The sequence below is a fragment of the Chaetura pelagica genome, unplaced genomic scaffold (genome assembly GCF_000747805.2).
Source record: "Chaetura pelagica isolate M959 unplaced genomic scaffold, ChaPel_1.0 scaffold124, whole genome shotgun sequence".
Lineage (NCBI taxonomy): Eukaryota > Metazoa > Chordata > Aves > Apodiformes > Apodidae > Chaetura > Chaetura pelagica.
Genome location: NW_009952891.1, coordinates 647,195 through 662,244, shown reverse-complemented (window position 1 = coordinate 662,244; position 15,050 = coordinate 647,195). Strand labels below are relative to the sequence as shown.

The window sequence follows — 15,050 nt, the reverse complement described above, 5'->3', positions numbered from 1 at the left end:
CCTGCTGAATTTGTTTGAGTGTCAGCAAATACCTTGTACTCAGGATTTCTGGAAGGAGCAAAAAGAGGTCAGTAGGAACAGAGAGTTTGATCACCAAGTCTTTAAGAAACTGAGGTTAAAAAAAATACAAGTGTATTTTATCTGACAGTGGCTAATTTATTTAGAACAAAAAGCACATTGATTGCATTTTTACTTATTTTTCCTAAACAGAACTGTCAACTGATTTTAACGGAATAAGGATACGTAGGACTGGAATGAAAGTTCAAACAACTCTTTTACAGCACTTTAAATTGACATAGTGCTTCATATATATCCCCAAAATAATGCATACCAGACAAAAAGATACTGTGGAATTTGAGTAACAAAGGTAAAAGCCTGTATATCTGCCTTTTGTAATGGATGAGAACCAAAACAGAAGACTTGCATAAGGCAAAAATACCAACAAATCCCACCACAATTCTTGAAGTCAACTTTCACTTGCTGGAAAGTACACCAAGAAAAAGCACCCAGAGAACTACCCCTGGCACAGGAATGGGATGGACTGCATTTATAAAGCTCCCAACAGCTGCCCTAATGCTCTTGTGCTACAATTAAAGGTATTTCATCTCCCCTCAGGTCTGTGGTTTAGCTGGACCTTCTGGTATTGCAGTGTCCCAGAAGTTACCCTGTGCAATTTGTCTGTGAGCTGCTCTGGTTTGGTTTTTTCCCCCTCCCTGCCTCCTTTAGCTGTTTTTCACTACATTTTAATATCCATTTAAATGAGGTGTACTGGCTCTTGTACCTTGAACTGTTTAGTGGATGCCTCTGGAGATGTTGTCACCTTCAAGAGCAGAGCATGCCCAGCGGGGTCCTTCTGGTTCCAGCCAAGGTGTACACAGTTAATAGGTGTTGCTAATTGACCTGCACCAGCTGGCTTTGCTTGCTCATCTCCTTCATTGTCACTCCTGGACTCTTTGCTCTTGGTTTGCCAGTCAGCCACTGAATTTAGATCCATTTGTAAAAGTGCAACCACAAGAAATGAGAAATGTCCACTGATTCCGTGCATCATCTTCAAATATGACTGTGACCTCGATGCAGTGACTGATGGTTTGGCTTCTAGGTTTGACTGGGGATGCAAGGTTAAGTGACCATCCCAAAACTAGGCCTAGGAAAGAAGACAATTCTGCACCACTTAAGGAAGAGTTACTTTAGCTCTTTTCTAAAAGAAACACCAGCTGTAGCATCTTCACAAGACTAACTTCCCTATGTATCCCTATTTTCAGGGGGACCAGCTGTAGCATCTTGACAAGACTAACTTCCCTATTGCTGTATGTCTGCTAAACTCTTAAAAGAGGAAAAAATAAGTTTCTCTAGGAAAGGAAAGATCCTTTTCAACAGCATCTGGCTCTCTGCGTCTCACACAGTTTCTGTGTATTTCATTCCTTCTGGTTATTGTTGTTATGGTCCTTCTGGGGTCTTGTCATTGCTGTCAACCTCTAATGGACCTTGCCAGAAGGATAGCATGATTCAGTCCACCCTCATCTTGCCCCAGCCTCTGCATTGGATTAGCCAGGTCAGTGTGAGCTGAGAAAGGAACATCAGGTTATGGGCTCCCAGTAGAGACCAGGAGATAGAGTTATGATTTATCCGTTTGCTGTGATGCTGACATCTCTGCAGAGCTGAGCAGTAAATGATAAGACAAGTTGAAAAGCTTTTTGCAGCCTGCCAGTATTTTGTTGTTGATACAGCCTGCTACTTGTTAACATGAGCCAACAAGTATCCTTTAATGACCCCATTTGGGGAGCTTGTGAGACTCCAGAGGACTGCTGAAGCTCTGTTTCATGGTGCTGTACTTATCTGTCCTGGTTATAGTCAACTGATGCTTATGAACTCCTGCTCATTATAAAGTATTCATTGGAGGCAGAAGTCTTTGGGGAGATGGGGGGCAGGAATCTTTTCTCTCTGTCTAATGGTCTCTTAACTTTAAACTTCAATGTGTTCCCTAGATAGAAGTAAAGTTAAACAAGGCTTTGCAGGAATTTTTAATGCAAAGGTATGAAATGCCTTTGTAAAGGTCTTTCAGCTGACTGAGTTGTTTTTTCATGTGCTGCCAATATCTGATCCCACTTCTTGACCTTTAATATACACTGAGAGAGAAGATTAGGATGTTTCTAATCAGCCGCATCTCCCCTCTGAGAGCACTATTAAATCCTGACTTTCAGCTTTATCTCTGCCAGGTCTTGCCAGCCCTCCCTGTTTTTGGTTTTGTTACCAGCTGAGGTCGAAGTTCGGTCACCTCAAAGGTTCTTATTCAATTGCTGGAGTTTCTTGGATCTTTTCTGTACGAGTTAAGACATTGGTGAGCAACTCTCCTTGGAGGCAAGACCTCTTTGTTTCATGTGCATTGATGAGCCAGACCTTATTCAGAGAAATAAAGTCTTTTTTTTGTGTGTGTAGGATTATTGCTAGAGGTCCCTTGGTAATCCTACCCACTTCATCATTAGAAGGGCTTCCTCAAAGGTCTCTGGTAGTAAACCTGAGGGGTTTTGAGGCACTAAATCAGGTGTGTCATAGATGTTCACAATATTGAATCAACCTGTTTCTTCTGCCACCCAGATTCGTAATGACATTAAAGCACCAAGTTTGCTGGCAGTAAACTGGTGATCAATGTTGAGTTCCATGGCACTGTTTTGATGAGGTTTTCTGTCAGGCCCACAAGTCTGCATTGGTGAGGCTCAGCCTGCCTTACATGGCACAAACAGTGGTACAAACAAGGAGTTTAACATCAACGATGCAACTAGTCTTTGTCAGATGGAGTCCCTTCAGTTGCCTGTCTTCCTCTTTTTCATCAGCAACATCACTGTTGTGACTTAAGTTTTGGAAATTTATCTCTGAAAGTAGTACAGCCAGTGGATTGTGTTGCTGGGGTTTGTGTCCTCCTGAAAAGCTCTGGTGATGTAAGGAGGGGCTGAGTCCAGAGGGTCTTATTTGCCCTTTGATTCCAATGGCGCCTGTTCCCCAGTGTGGTCCCCATACTCTTAGATGTCCTTGCCCCATCCCATGTTCTTCACACTCCAAAGGTATGTAGAAAGGAGGGGAATGGTCTGGAGTCACTGGCCAAAGCTGGATGCTTTGTTCCCATCCAAGAACTTACTCATCATATAGGCCCTGGTCTTGAGTTAGTGAGCTCGCAGAGAAATCTGCTTGTAATTTCTTTCTTGTAAGCCCTTACTTGTTGAGCAGAAAATTTGGCAAAAGAAGAGTTGAGGCACTGGAGAATCCCCAGTTCTGCCTGGTTATACCAGGCCTCCTCAGATCTTTCCTTGGAACGAGCAGGCAAGAGGAAATACTTTCCATTTCAGAGAAGCGTGGACAAACAACATCGCTTCAGACAGAGAAGAAAAGCGGCAGACGGGGTTAGAGCGCTGAATCCTGCCAGCCCAAATCCTGCTCTTGCCTTTATTCAGTCATTCCTGGAACACACTGTTCTTATTGTGTTCCTCCTCACCCCGCTCAGCGCCTCTCCTTGGGCTCAGGACTCAGAGATACCTCGACCACGACGCTGGTGGGGTTGGGGAAGTTAAAAAAAAGCCTCCAACTCATCTTGGAAATGGACCCTCTCCCTCGCCCAGCGTTAGGTAAACGTGTTCTGAAAACCTGGATCCCGTTAGGAAGGTTCCTGCTGTCTGGAAAACAAAGTACACACTCGCCTGGTTTAGTCATTAAGTAAATTTGTGGTTTGGTTGAGACGAAAAATAATGAAGAAAAGCTGTTGAAATCCCAGGATTAATTTGATAGTTTGCAGGCAGTGGTGTTTTTAAGTGGAGCTGCTGCCTTCCTTAGGTTATGAGCAGACCCAGATACAAACCTGGGATTCCCTGTCACCCAGTGCCCCAGGGCAGGCATTTGGAAATCATTTGTTTCCCCAGGGCCCTGGCTGGGGGGCTCAGGGGCTGCTTGGGCCTGGAAGCCGGGTTGTGGGGGTGTCTGCATTTCCAGCCCACCCCTGGAAAGCTGGGAGCTCCTTCCATCCGTGGAGGGAGCAGCATCCTGGGCTGCAGGCAGGGTGGGAGGAGGGGATGGGTGGTCACTGTCATGGCGTGATGGGGAAGGCTCTGGAGGGTTGGGGGGTTCCCTGGTATTTTTACATCTAGTTGTATCATTCCCTCCAGGGACGAACCATTGCCTCTGTGACTCCTTTACATCTCCCAGCTGCCCTGCCTGCCTTCCCAGAGAAGGGAGACCACGGGGAAAACCCAGAGGAACCCATGTAGAGACCCCGTAGCTCCATACAGAACAGTTCTCCTTCCCACTAGACCAAATTTATCTGGAAGAACCACCTGGGAAAGCAGGGACATGGGAGCTGGCACTGCTGCATGTGGTCTGAGATGGCTACTGTGTGTGTCCACCCACTCAAACACGTGTATATATAGATGTTCACTTGCCGTATTAAGCAGAGATGTCATTTCACTCTGAACAGCCAGTCAGCAGAGCAGAGAGATCTCCCCTATCAGCCTGTTGCTGAATTTGTCCCAGCTCTCAGCTGGAGCAAGGGGAAAGGGAACCACATTAGTGCTTGTGTCCACACTAGTGAACCCCATGGCCCAGGCCTGTTTAGTGTCAGCCTTTCATGATGGATAAGGATTCATATTAATCGTGTCATTCATATCATCATTTTTTTAAAAATGAAATTATTATGGCATAAATTCTGAATAATACATTGATTTAATCTAAGCAGATACCTCTTGTTGTTAGATAGGGAACAAGGTGTTCCGTGACATTCCCTTTGCTTTATTTCAGGAAGATGATTCAAGTGTGCTGTTAATTGATGTGCAGACATCGTGTTGCCCAGATTTGCTCCTTCATTTTCACTCATATCTTGTGCTTTAAGCCATTCAATAAATGAGGTTTTTGGTCTTACTGTAGGGAAGATGTGCATTGTTTTTAGGAGGGACTTGACTTCATTGTGTGTCAAAATTGGATTTTGACAGTTTTGATTGTAAATCTGTGAGTAGTGGATAAACTTCAGTATTACATGAGGGCGATGTGTGAGCACAGTTGCCTCTGGTGGGAAGGAGAAGCTGGGAGGGCTTATTTGTAGATGCATGGTCAGATGAAATCTTGGTCTGCAATGTCCTTGAGACACAGTGGTTGTGTCCTGTTGGCTGAAAGTCTCTCCTAAGAATATTAGGGTGGCAATAGGGCAGTACAGCCACAGTATTCAGCCTGCGTAGTCTTTATTTGCCTCCTAGGGCTAATTATTTATTTCCTTTATTGCAGCTTCCTTCCTCATTCTGACAAATTCTAAGCCTTTTTTCTCACCTATCTTGCAGTATCCTGTGATCTAAATTACTGGTTTCAATTGATGCATCTTCTGTTCATTGGTCCTGCCAGAAAAGTAGTGTGTCCTTGGTACATGCAAAGCAGCCAGAATTGGGAACTTAGACTGGTAGATCTTGGGTTTAGCAACTGTACTTTAATACTTCACAGTAATTACTGAAGCTCCCCATTAAATAATTTCTGTGTACTCCTGAAATGGAATTGAATGCATTAGAATAAAAGAGAAGAGGAGCCCTTATCTGTACTTTTAGTTAAGTTTTTATTTATTTCCCTTCTTCCTCCAGCGTGGGAGGATGAATAAGCACGGAAGAAGACAGAGATTTGCAAAGGCAAGGAGCGCTAAAGAGCATCGTTTTTTTTCATCAGCTTTTAAAAGCCAGACTGTAATCATAAATTCCCTGATAGCTGGAGCATGCAGAAGTTGTCTTTAAGCCTACAAGTGACAGGCTGCTGTTGCTTTTCAAACTTCAGATTTCATTTTTTTTTTGTAAGACACAACTTTGATCTGGTTCCTTTGTAATGCTCTGCAGAGCACCGGGGCCGCTGCGCTCGCCGGCTGCAGGGCTGGAAGTGAACTTTCTTGGCAAGAGCCATCTGGAGACCTCAAAGAGCAGATTAACTTGTCCAGAATTGATGTGATCTTTGAAGAAGCTGCCCTTGCCTAGAACACATGTGATTAGCTTGACATTGGCAGTGATAAAGTTGAGATGCACAGCAGTGTCTGAGTACCCGCAGTAATTAGGAAGAGTTTTAAGTGGAGCAGCCCCAAGGATTTGCAATCAAATTATCAGCTAAATCCACAATTTTAACCTCTTGAGCAGACTTTGCATCTTCAGTGTAGGTTAAATCCAGTCAGGACTAAAGGTTTTCTGCTTTGCATCTTCAGAGACATGCTGTTCTTGGCTCCAGAACATACCATGAGGATGTGTTGGGGAATGCTGTGAATACTTTGGAACATGTCTGATAGTTTTGTACCCAGTGTGGTGCAGCTTCTGTAGTGGTTGTTGGTACCATGGCTTGGAAATGGAGACTTCTCTGTTCAGGTGGTAGATTAATGTAATCTTTTAATTCAGACTTCCTGGTGGATGTTGTTCTAATCCCCTGGTTAAAGGTGACCCTGTCACTTGGACACCCTTGTCAGCACATGCTTTTTAAATATGTTGAAGGGATTTGCTTCGGCTCATACATCAGAAGCCAACATGTGCACCTTTTAATTTGATTGACTGATTGGGATAATGAAATGTAGTATTGCAGGAAGGATGTGGCAGACACCCACTTGTTGGTAGACGTGAGTATGGGAAGTAAGGGAGCTCTGCGTGCTTGTGTCTGGCCAGCCACAGACTCAGCCAGCTGTCATTTTGGAAGCTTTTTTAAATCTTGGATGGAAGTACACAAGTTTTTAAATGGAAAAATTAATATTTTCAGAATGAATAAATGGAAGATGTCAAAATAATGAGCTGGCAGGATGTCTCAGTATTAGGCTGCATCCACCCAGTCATGAAGGCAAAATGACCAAGAGACACCAAACAAGGGGAGTGCTTTGGGCTGGTGTCCTCCTGCAAATATAGTTCTGGAAATAGCTTCAAAAACACAGGATTGTAAAAGTTTGAACTTCAGTTGTCAGAAGCTGGTGTGAAAAAGCAGGGTGAGAGCACAGAGACTCAGTGACTGGGTCTCACTGGGTTGCAGCCCTCGTCTGTGGTCTCTGAGCATCATCCCTCAGCTCCAACATGACCCATCAGAGGAGGGAAGTTGCCACCAGGCTCCTTGCTGCCATGCAGAAAGGAGGGTATCACAGCTGCTTGACCTGTCATCAGCTGTGGTGAGAGATCTGGAGTTTCTGCAGAGCTGCTTTTGGGATGTCCTGCCTTGGGACTTGCCAACATCCCCACCTCTCCTGCAGCTCAGAGCTTTCCAAGGCAGCTCCTGAAGTTAGGGTGATTATCAGCTGATCTCAGGGTCAGGAAGGTGGGACACCTTTGCAAGAGGTGGGGGACCCTTGCAAGAGGAGGAGGAGGAGGACTGGCAGCCTGCCTGGCTTCTGTCATGACTTCACTTCTTTTGAGTAAAAATTTTCTTCCAGAAAATGTCAGTGTCATAAAAATTCAGTGCTAGAGCTGGAGAAGATGGTAGCAATGAAAGCTGATGCATCTGATCAGCTTCCCTGTTAGACTGGGAGCTGCTCCAGCCACACTGGAACTGCTGGCAGTCTTGGGAAGAAGACCATGTTTCTCAGACCTGCCAATAGAGTGTTGTGCAACTTATTCCCTCCAGTGAAAATTTAAATTCTACAGAAATGAATTGCCTAGAGGTTTTTCATCTCCAAGGGAGCTCCTCCTTGCTTTAGGGTTGTTTTATTTTTCCATGCTTGATTAAGAACATCAATGGTAGAGGTATGTAACTGTTGAAAACAGAAGGGTGTGCCATGTGGGTTTGGCTTTACAGGCAGGATCTGGGAAATCTTCCTCCTGCTGTGGATGCTGAAGGTGATGCAATTCTTCCTCAGAGTGTGCCAGCCAGTTTGGCAAAAACTGGAGACTTTGTGTCTTTGATTTCAAGTTAAAATAACCATCAGGTGGAGTTGTGTGAAGGGGACTGGGGATCCCAGGCTGGAGGGAGAAGGCTGCCCTTAGGGACTTGTGATATTGTGGGAACTCCAGCTAGGGCAAGAGGCCCAAAGAGGACCTCACCTCTCTTCTCACTTATGTTGAAGCTCCAAGATCTGATGGTGCTCATGCTCAGAGTGCTGTGCTGCTGGTCGTGGTTGGAGGAGTTGGAGATTTGGGGTATTTGGGGATGGGATGCAAGCAAGACACCATGGAAAATAAACTGAATGGGTAGAAGGAAGCCCTAAGGAGATGTTTGCTAGGTTTCTACAACAGATTTGCCCCTTGTCAGCATTACCAGAATTGACAGGGATCAGTGGAGGGCTTTCTACAAAGAAAAGGCATCTGGTCAGGTTGACTTACTTGGGTCACTGTGATCTCTATCATAATTGTTCCCTATGTGATTATTTTGAGGGTTGAGCAATGGAGAGCTGCAGAAGGGACGTGCAGCTTGCTTTCTGCCATGTGTGACATGTTCTGTGTTCGTTTCAAGCACGTTCATGGCTCTTTCTGTCTAAAAAAATAAAACAGAATTCCGGAAGACTGCAGGAATTTCAGTGAAGTCGGACTTGAAATGCTCACCTTCCCTTTTTTTATCGCCCTTATCAGCCCATAGAGCTCAGTGTGTGAGGTTTTTAGCTGACATTTTGAATCGCTCTGAGTGTGCCTGCATCCCTTTTGAAAGCAGCTTTCCCTCCCAGATCAGAAGTGACCAGGTTTTTTTGTTAGACTCCATGTTCCTTTAATGTTTTCCTCCTAATAGATGTTGAAAGCGTTCTTCAGAGGCACGGCACAAAACATTCAAATAGTGATACGAGCCAGCTGAAGAGAGTTGTCAGGGAGAGGGAACATTAGGAGAAGGATTGAATACAGATGGATTCCTCAAAAGTAATGTAACCTGTTATGATTGCTTTGAAATCCTATACCCTTTCCATCTACTTATGCTTACCGAAAGTTTACATTTGCATTGATGTATTGGAGGCAGAGCTAAAATGGAAGTAATCCCTGCTGTATACATGCTTAAGTGTGTAACTTAAGCTAAATACAGCAGTTGTGACCAAACTCTTGCCTACATCCTCAGTGGGGATCCCACAGCCCTGCAGGAGAGCCCGTCCATCCCAACTCCTCTGGAGGGGCCACCCCACACCCATCTGCTTGCTCTTGCTTCCTTCAGCCACCTCAGATCCATACTCAACAAACTCTTCAGAACTCTTGCTGCTGCTGTCTCTTTGTACCAGCAGATGCAAAGGAGAGAAACTGATTGAAATGTGCATTTTAAGCTATCATAGTGCTTTCTTAATATACTGCTAGAATAATCCATGTCTCACCCAGACAATCCTGGCAGATCCACTACAACTTGATGCTAGATTTTAATTGGGACATCCAAAAAACATCCTTCTCTTTGCCTGCAGGGAAGGCTTGAGCCATCCATCATTCCTGCCTCAATTTAAGAGGTTGTATCAGCCTCCATCATGCAGCTGTCATATCAGGTGTGACAGGAGGGTTGCACTGCACAGGGCTCCTTTGGTGTTCAGAACTGACCATTATGCTGTTGGACAACTGGTGAAGGAGGCCTGGTGAGGTTTGCACTTACCATACCTTGCTTTTTAAGGTGAACTTGTTCAAATCATTTCCAGCCTTAAGTATTTGCCCTGGAAAGCTGTTCTGAAGTCTGATGGAATATAGAAATCAAGTTGCTCCAGTGCACATTTACAGTGACAGTCAGGAGGTTTGTGTGCTAGATGATGTCTGTGGTGTCTCACCATCCCAAGGTGCCCATAAGTGCTCGTACCCAGCCAGCTCTGTACTGTAGCTGAGTGTGGAGAAACCTCAGTAGGCTCCCTCTGCCTCAAACAGTCGTGAAAACCCTTAGCTGGCACCATTTTGGGTGCTCTTTGCACCACTCTGCAACTACACTGAACTTCCTCCTTCAAGGAGAAACAGCTTGGAGCTTGTGTGGGCTTGTGACAAGCAACGTAGCCCTCTCAAATTCAGGTTTTAAAATGTTTTGGTAACACTGCTGTCCTTGTGCACTGAGTACCACATTACACATCAGTCATTCTGAAGACCTCTGCCTTCATTGGATTGGCTGCTAGTCCCAGTTCACACAGTGGCTGTCCCATGTTTCTGCAAATATGCAGAAACCTCCAACTTTTGCCTTTGCTGGTGTCTTCCTTGCCTCCAGTCCTTCCATCTGTGCATTTCTGATGGGTTTCTTTGTCTTATCTAAATGTAAACTCATCAGGGCAGGCACTGTTTTCTGATGTCTGTAGGACTTTGTCCACTGCAGTACAAGCAGAAAAGCTTTTCACAGCAGAACAGGGAAGCACAATTTGCATGCTCTGTCTTCCTTGGAGGTGTTTGCTCAAGGTCCATTACAAACCACATCAACCAGGTGCCAGTTACTGAGTTACTAAGTAAAAGATCATGCTGATGAGCTTTGTGATCTGAATTAAAACAGGGCTCTGATTTTTCAGTTTGGAGAACCCAGGAATTCATCAACTTCAAATGCTGCTCTTCTTACAGAGGGGTGGTGGAGGATGAAATGATGCTGTGTTGCTGTGCGGGTGTGAACCTTTCAGCTCAGTCCTCCTCCTGGCAAATTACAGAATGACAAGAAGATGCCTGCATGGCCACGCTGTCCTGTGGAGCAGCAGAGCCAGAGGCAGGTTGGCAGCAGTAGCTGCTCTGTGCCCCTGGCAGTGTCAGTGTGAAGGAGCTCTTGCCTGCTTGTCTCATGGGCTGCTCTGCCATTAATGCAGGTCTCCTCCTGTGCAAGGAACTGACTTCCCAGCTGGCTCCTGCAGGCAGTCTCTCTTCTCTCCCCTCTACCATTTTGTGGAAGAGAAGAGAAGGAGGCTGGCCTGCTCCATGTGGACTTGCATAACCAGTCTGCAGGACAAGGCGTGTGGTTGTGTGCAGACTGGCCTCCGTAGATGCTGAACAGATTGTCTATTGGAAAAGCCAGTGGGATTAGATGGTCCTTCCTGGTGGGATTTGCAAGTGTTTGATGTACCGAGTGTGACATTTGAGGTCGGCTTTAGGTGCTGCCTTGTAAGCAACAGCCATTTCTTGCTTGACCTCCCTCCCTTGGCAAACATGTTGGAGTAGAGAGGGATGTAAAAGCAAGCACAGAATGGTGAGCCGTGCTACACATCCCTCACCACTGGAAGAGCAGAAGCCTGTTTTGACCATGGAAAAATACTGTCTTAACTATCTGGATATTGCTTGTAGATGTCCTGCCTTGCTTATAGAATCATAGAATGGTGAAGGTTGGAAGGGACCTTAAAGATTATGAGGCTCCAACCTCCCTGCTGTGAGCAGGGACACATCCCACTAGACCAGGCTGCACAAGCGTCATCCAGCCTGCCCTTGAATGATAATGCTAAGCAGCTAGCCATTGGACACCATTCATCCTAATGGGAACTGGGCTTCTTCCATATAGTCTTGTTCCCTGCCTTCTTCATCTCTGACAGTATCATCTTCATCACTCCATTAATTCCCATCTGTTTCCTTTTCGCTTCAAATTGTTCAGGTTCTATCAGTGCAACTTAATACGAACACAGGTTCTTTTGTAGCCTGTCACCAGTGCTGGGGCTTCGGGCAGAGTCCTCCTGCCCAGTGATGCAGGGAGTGGTCAAGGTTGTATCCCCCTAATTTGCCTCTCATTTTTCTTGCAGGCATGGGCCGTGGAGAGAGCCTGTTAACCCTTACTATGTCAACACGGGCTACGCTTTGGCACCAGCCACCAGTGCCAACGACAGCGAGCAGCAGAGCATGTCCAGTGATGCTGACACCATGTCACTGACTGACAGCAGCGTGTAAGTAACCCCAGCCTGCTGGGACAACCAGTGGGACAACACTGTGTTTGGTCTTTAGTGCTGGTGCTGATGTTGTGTTCGTCCTGGGGGCTTCGCCGCAGGTGGTATTGGGGGAGTATCTCACTAGACCAAGGTCGTGTTCATTCTCACTTTCTGTTCAAGCAGGGTTGTTTAGTCATTGTGCACACTGCTCAGCCTTGCTGGTCTTGGAGACATTTGCAACTTCAAATGGTTTGAGTGAGCTAAAATAAATGGCAGTCAGAGTTCCTGCAATGTTTCTTGCCAAGTGCAAGAAACATTGGAAAGGTCGGATGGCTTTGTAGTGATTTGAGATACAGTATCTTCTGAAGGTCAGACAGAGCTTTCTCCTTACCTGGGTATTTCTCTTTTTTGCTGACAGTGCATAGTGTGTGATTGCTCTTCAGTAGAAGAAGGTGTAGTTTATGTCTGGTGACCTCTGCACTTTAACACAACTAGTACCAATAAGCACACACCTCCCTCCTCAAATCTTTCTTCCTTTTTCCTATTTCCTACCTTCTTGACAGCACCCTGTTTCTCACTCATCAAATACCTTCCCTAAAGATGGTCTGCAAAGGAGGATAAAAAGGGGTACAAGATTTTGTTGTGACTGCATCTCTGTAATAAAAAATAATAATAATAAAAAAATATTTTAAAAAAGGATTTGGGCAAAAATATTCAATGTTTGGGGTTTTTTTTAGTAGTGCAAATGTGAAGTGTCTTTCTGTAGAGCAGAAACCCTTTGATTTTTCAAGTGACAGATGACTGGTTTACAGAATTAGGAGAGGGTTTTATTAACAGCAGTGCTGTAAACACAAAGTCCTTGAAGAGTCATTTAGTGTCACTGTGAATGTCAGGAGCTGTCAGACCTTGTTGGAGAGAGTTCCAGCCTGTGTCATGGATGTTGTTAATGGGTGCTGCAACAGTTCCCCACCTCCCATCAGTTCACACTGTGAAGGTGCTGGTGAGCTGGTGAAGGTGCTGTGTGATTAGGGGGCTTCTGTGTCTGCTTTGGTGCCTCTGTGAGCCTGTAGCATCCTTGTCTCTGACTCTGTGAGGGCTTGGAACTGTTTAGGAGCAGCTCTTGAGTCCTCACTGCTCACTGCCACCATCCTCGTACCTTATCCATGTCATGTGGCAAGATGCAGGGGGCAGACCTTGGCCAAAGGGGCACAAGAAGCAGAGTGGGCCCCTGGGACAGAAAGCTGTGGAGAACTGCTCATTAAAGGCTCAGTTTCATACAAATCCAGCTGCTTTGCCACATCCTTCTGCAGTTCTTCATCAATTTATGTGGAGCAGTACTCCAAAGCTAGCAGGGGTCATGTAACTTCTTGTTATCAGGAGAGACAGATGTAAGAACTCTTCAACATTAATTAGCTTTTTCACTGGTCCAGTGGCCTCATGGGATTGATGGTTATACCTGAAATAAGTTGTGATCATTTATGCCAGAAGTTCTTCACCCTCATAACTTTTATTTCAGCAGCCAGAATTTATATTTCTTTCACAGGCAGAATAATTTCTGTTTGACTATACCATGCATTCTTTATTCTTTGTTCCTCGTGCCTTTAGGCATTTTGTCCCTTCTATGCCCACCATAGGCTGCTTCTAGGACTTTAATTACCACTAATACATGTGCTGCCTTCTGCTAATAACTACCCTAATCTCAGTGGTTTATTTCAAGTCTCAAAAATCATAAATCTGTGATCTTTCTTTCTGTGCATCTCGAGCTGAATGCGTGATGATTGATCCCCAAATTGGGATTCAGGACACAGAGTCCTGACCTTCAGCTTGCAAAGACTCTCTCTGCTTTCAACATTTGCTCTTCATTACACCTTTTAAAACACCAGTACCAAGTTTTGTTTGGTTTTGACGTGGCGTTGCTGAACCTGTCTGCTTCCCAAGTTTCAAAGGAATTTTTGCAGAATTGCTCAAGGCAGCAAAAATGAAGAACAACCAGGCACAAGTAAAGAAGGGACTCCTGCTGCTTGACAAGACTTGCATGTCTCAACGCTTTGAATTTAGGCCTCCTCTGAGGAAAATGGCAATAAAAGCCTCGTTTGCTGTGTGTGCTGTTTACATACAGCAGTCAAGCTCCATAACAAGGAAATCCAGCTTCTCCTCCAAGGCAGCGTGTGAACTGGGTGTGATCCCAAGGCAGAAACCTCAGTGACCCTTCATCAGAGGAGTATGTGTCCGGATCAGCAGGATGCAAACATCGTTTCATTGAAGAGTGCTAACAGTAAACCAGGAAGGGATATGGGTGCAGAAAGAGCCTGGCTTGATGCAAGGCCTGTTGGGCCAGTGGTGCCCAGCTCAAGCCATTGGAGGAGCAGACACACGGAGCAGTTGCTGGTGCTCTGAGGTGTTGAGGTTGTCCCCAGCTCCTGTCCAAGCTGTGGGCTCGTTTTGGTGATGGCAGCACAGGGCTTGGACATGGCTGTATGCCCAGCCTGGATTGCAGAGCCCCTAGCAAAGACTTGGGCCATGCTCTGGCCCCGAGCTGGGGCAAAAGGAGCAGACCCCTGCTTCTCAGGAGGACCCAGCTCCCTGCTGTGTTTTTAAAAGTCATTTTTGTGGTACCAGCTACTCAGCAGGATGTCTTTCCAAGCACTGGTAAATATTATTGCAGTGGCTTGAATTTCTATAGTGAATATGTTATCAGTGCCTGTTGTTGGTGGGTTTGCTGTTTGAGTGGCTTAAAAAACATTGCTCTTAAATGCCGGTGCTCCGCTGATTATTTTTCAGTCTTCCTGTGTCCTACGAATTCCTCTGCCCTTGTAGGCAAAACAGCCCTGCTCCCCTCTGCTGAAACCTGTTTTTATAGTCAGCAGGGCAGCTGTGTTGTTTTAGCTGGTTTCTGCAGAGGCAAGGTCTGGAGAGGACACGGTGCAAAGCCCAGGCGGGTGCCAGCCCAGCAGCCAGGGCTGCAAGTGGGGCTCAGTCACCCACTGCTGCTGCTCCCTGGTGGGCTGGGGCTTTGGGGACTTGGGGGCTGCCCCAGGCTTGCAGCAGCTTTTCATATGTGTCCTGAGCTGCTCTGGATGTGTTTGGTAACCCTGCATACAAATAGCATCTTCCCCAAGTGCAGGAGACAGCCTCTGGGCAGAGGGGGTTGTCACAACAGGGAAGTTAAGGCAGATCTAGGGATGGAGGCAACAGGCAGAAGCTGAAATGCATTCAATCATCGTGTGATGTTCTAATTCAGATGCAGAAGTGCTTTAGGTCCATATCTTTCTTCTCTTGATTTCTACAAGAGCTTAGATAGGTAAGCAAGAGGTAATGTCTC

General features: G+C 45.7%; 1 protein-coding gene across 1 annotated transcript in view; it reads left to right on the top strand.

The window, feature by feature from the left end:
- The window catches only part of AXIN1 (axin 1), a 66,399-nt gene that overhangs the window by 26,020 nt on the left and 25,329 nt on the right, over window positions 1-15,050 (top strand). The window contains exon 2 of the mRNA XM_009995485.1: window positions 11,606-11,746. Within this exon, the coding sequence (XP_009993787.1) occupies window positions 11,606-11,746 (141 nt within the window). The remainder of the gene's footprint in view (window positions 1-11,605; window positions 11,747-15,050) is intronic.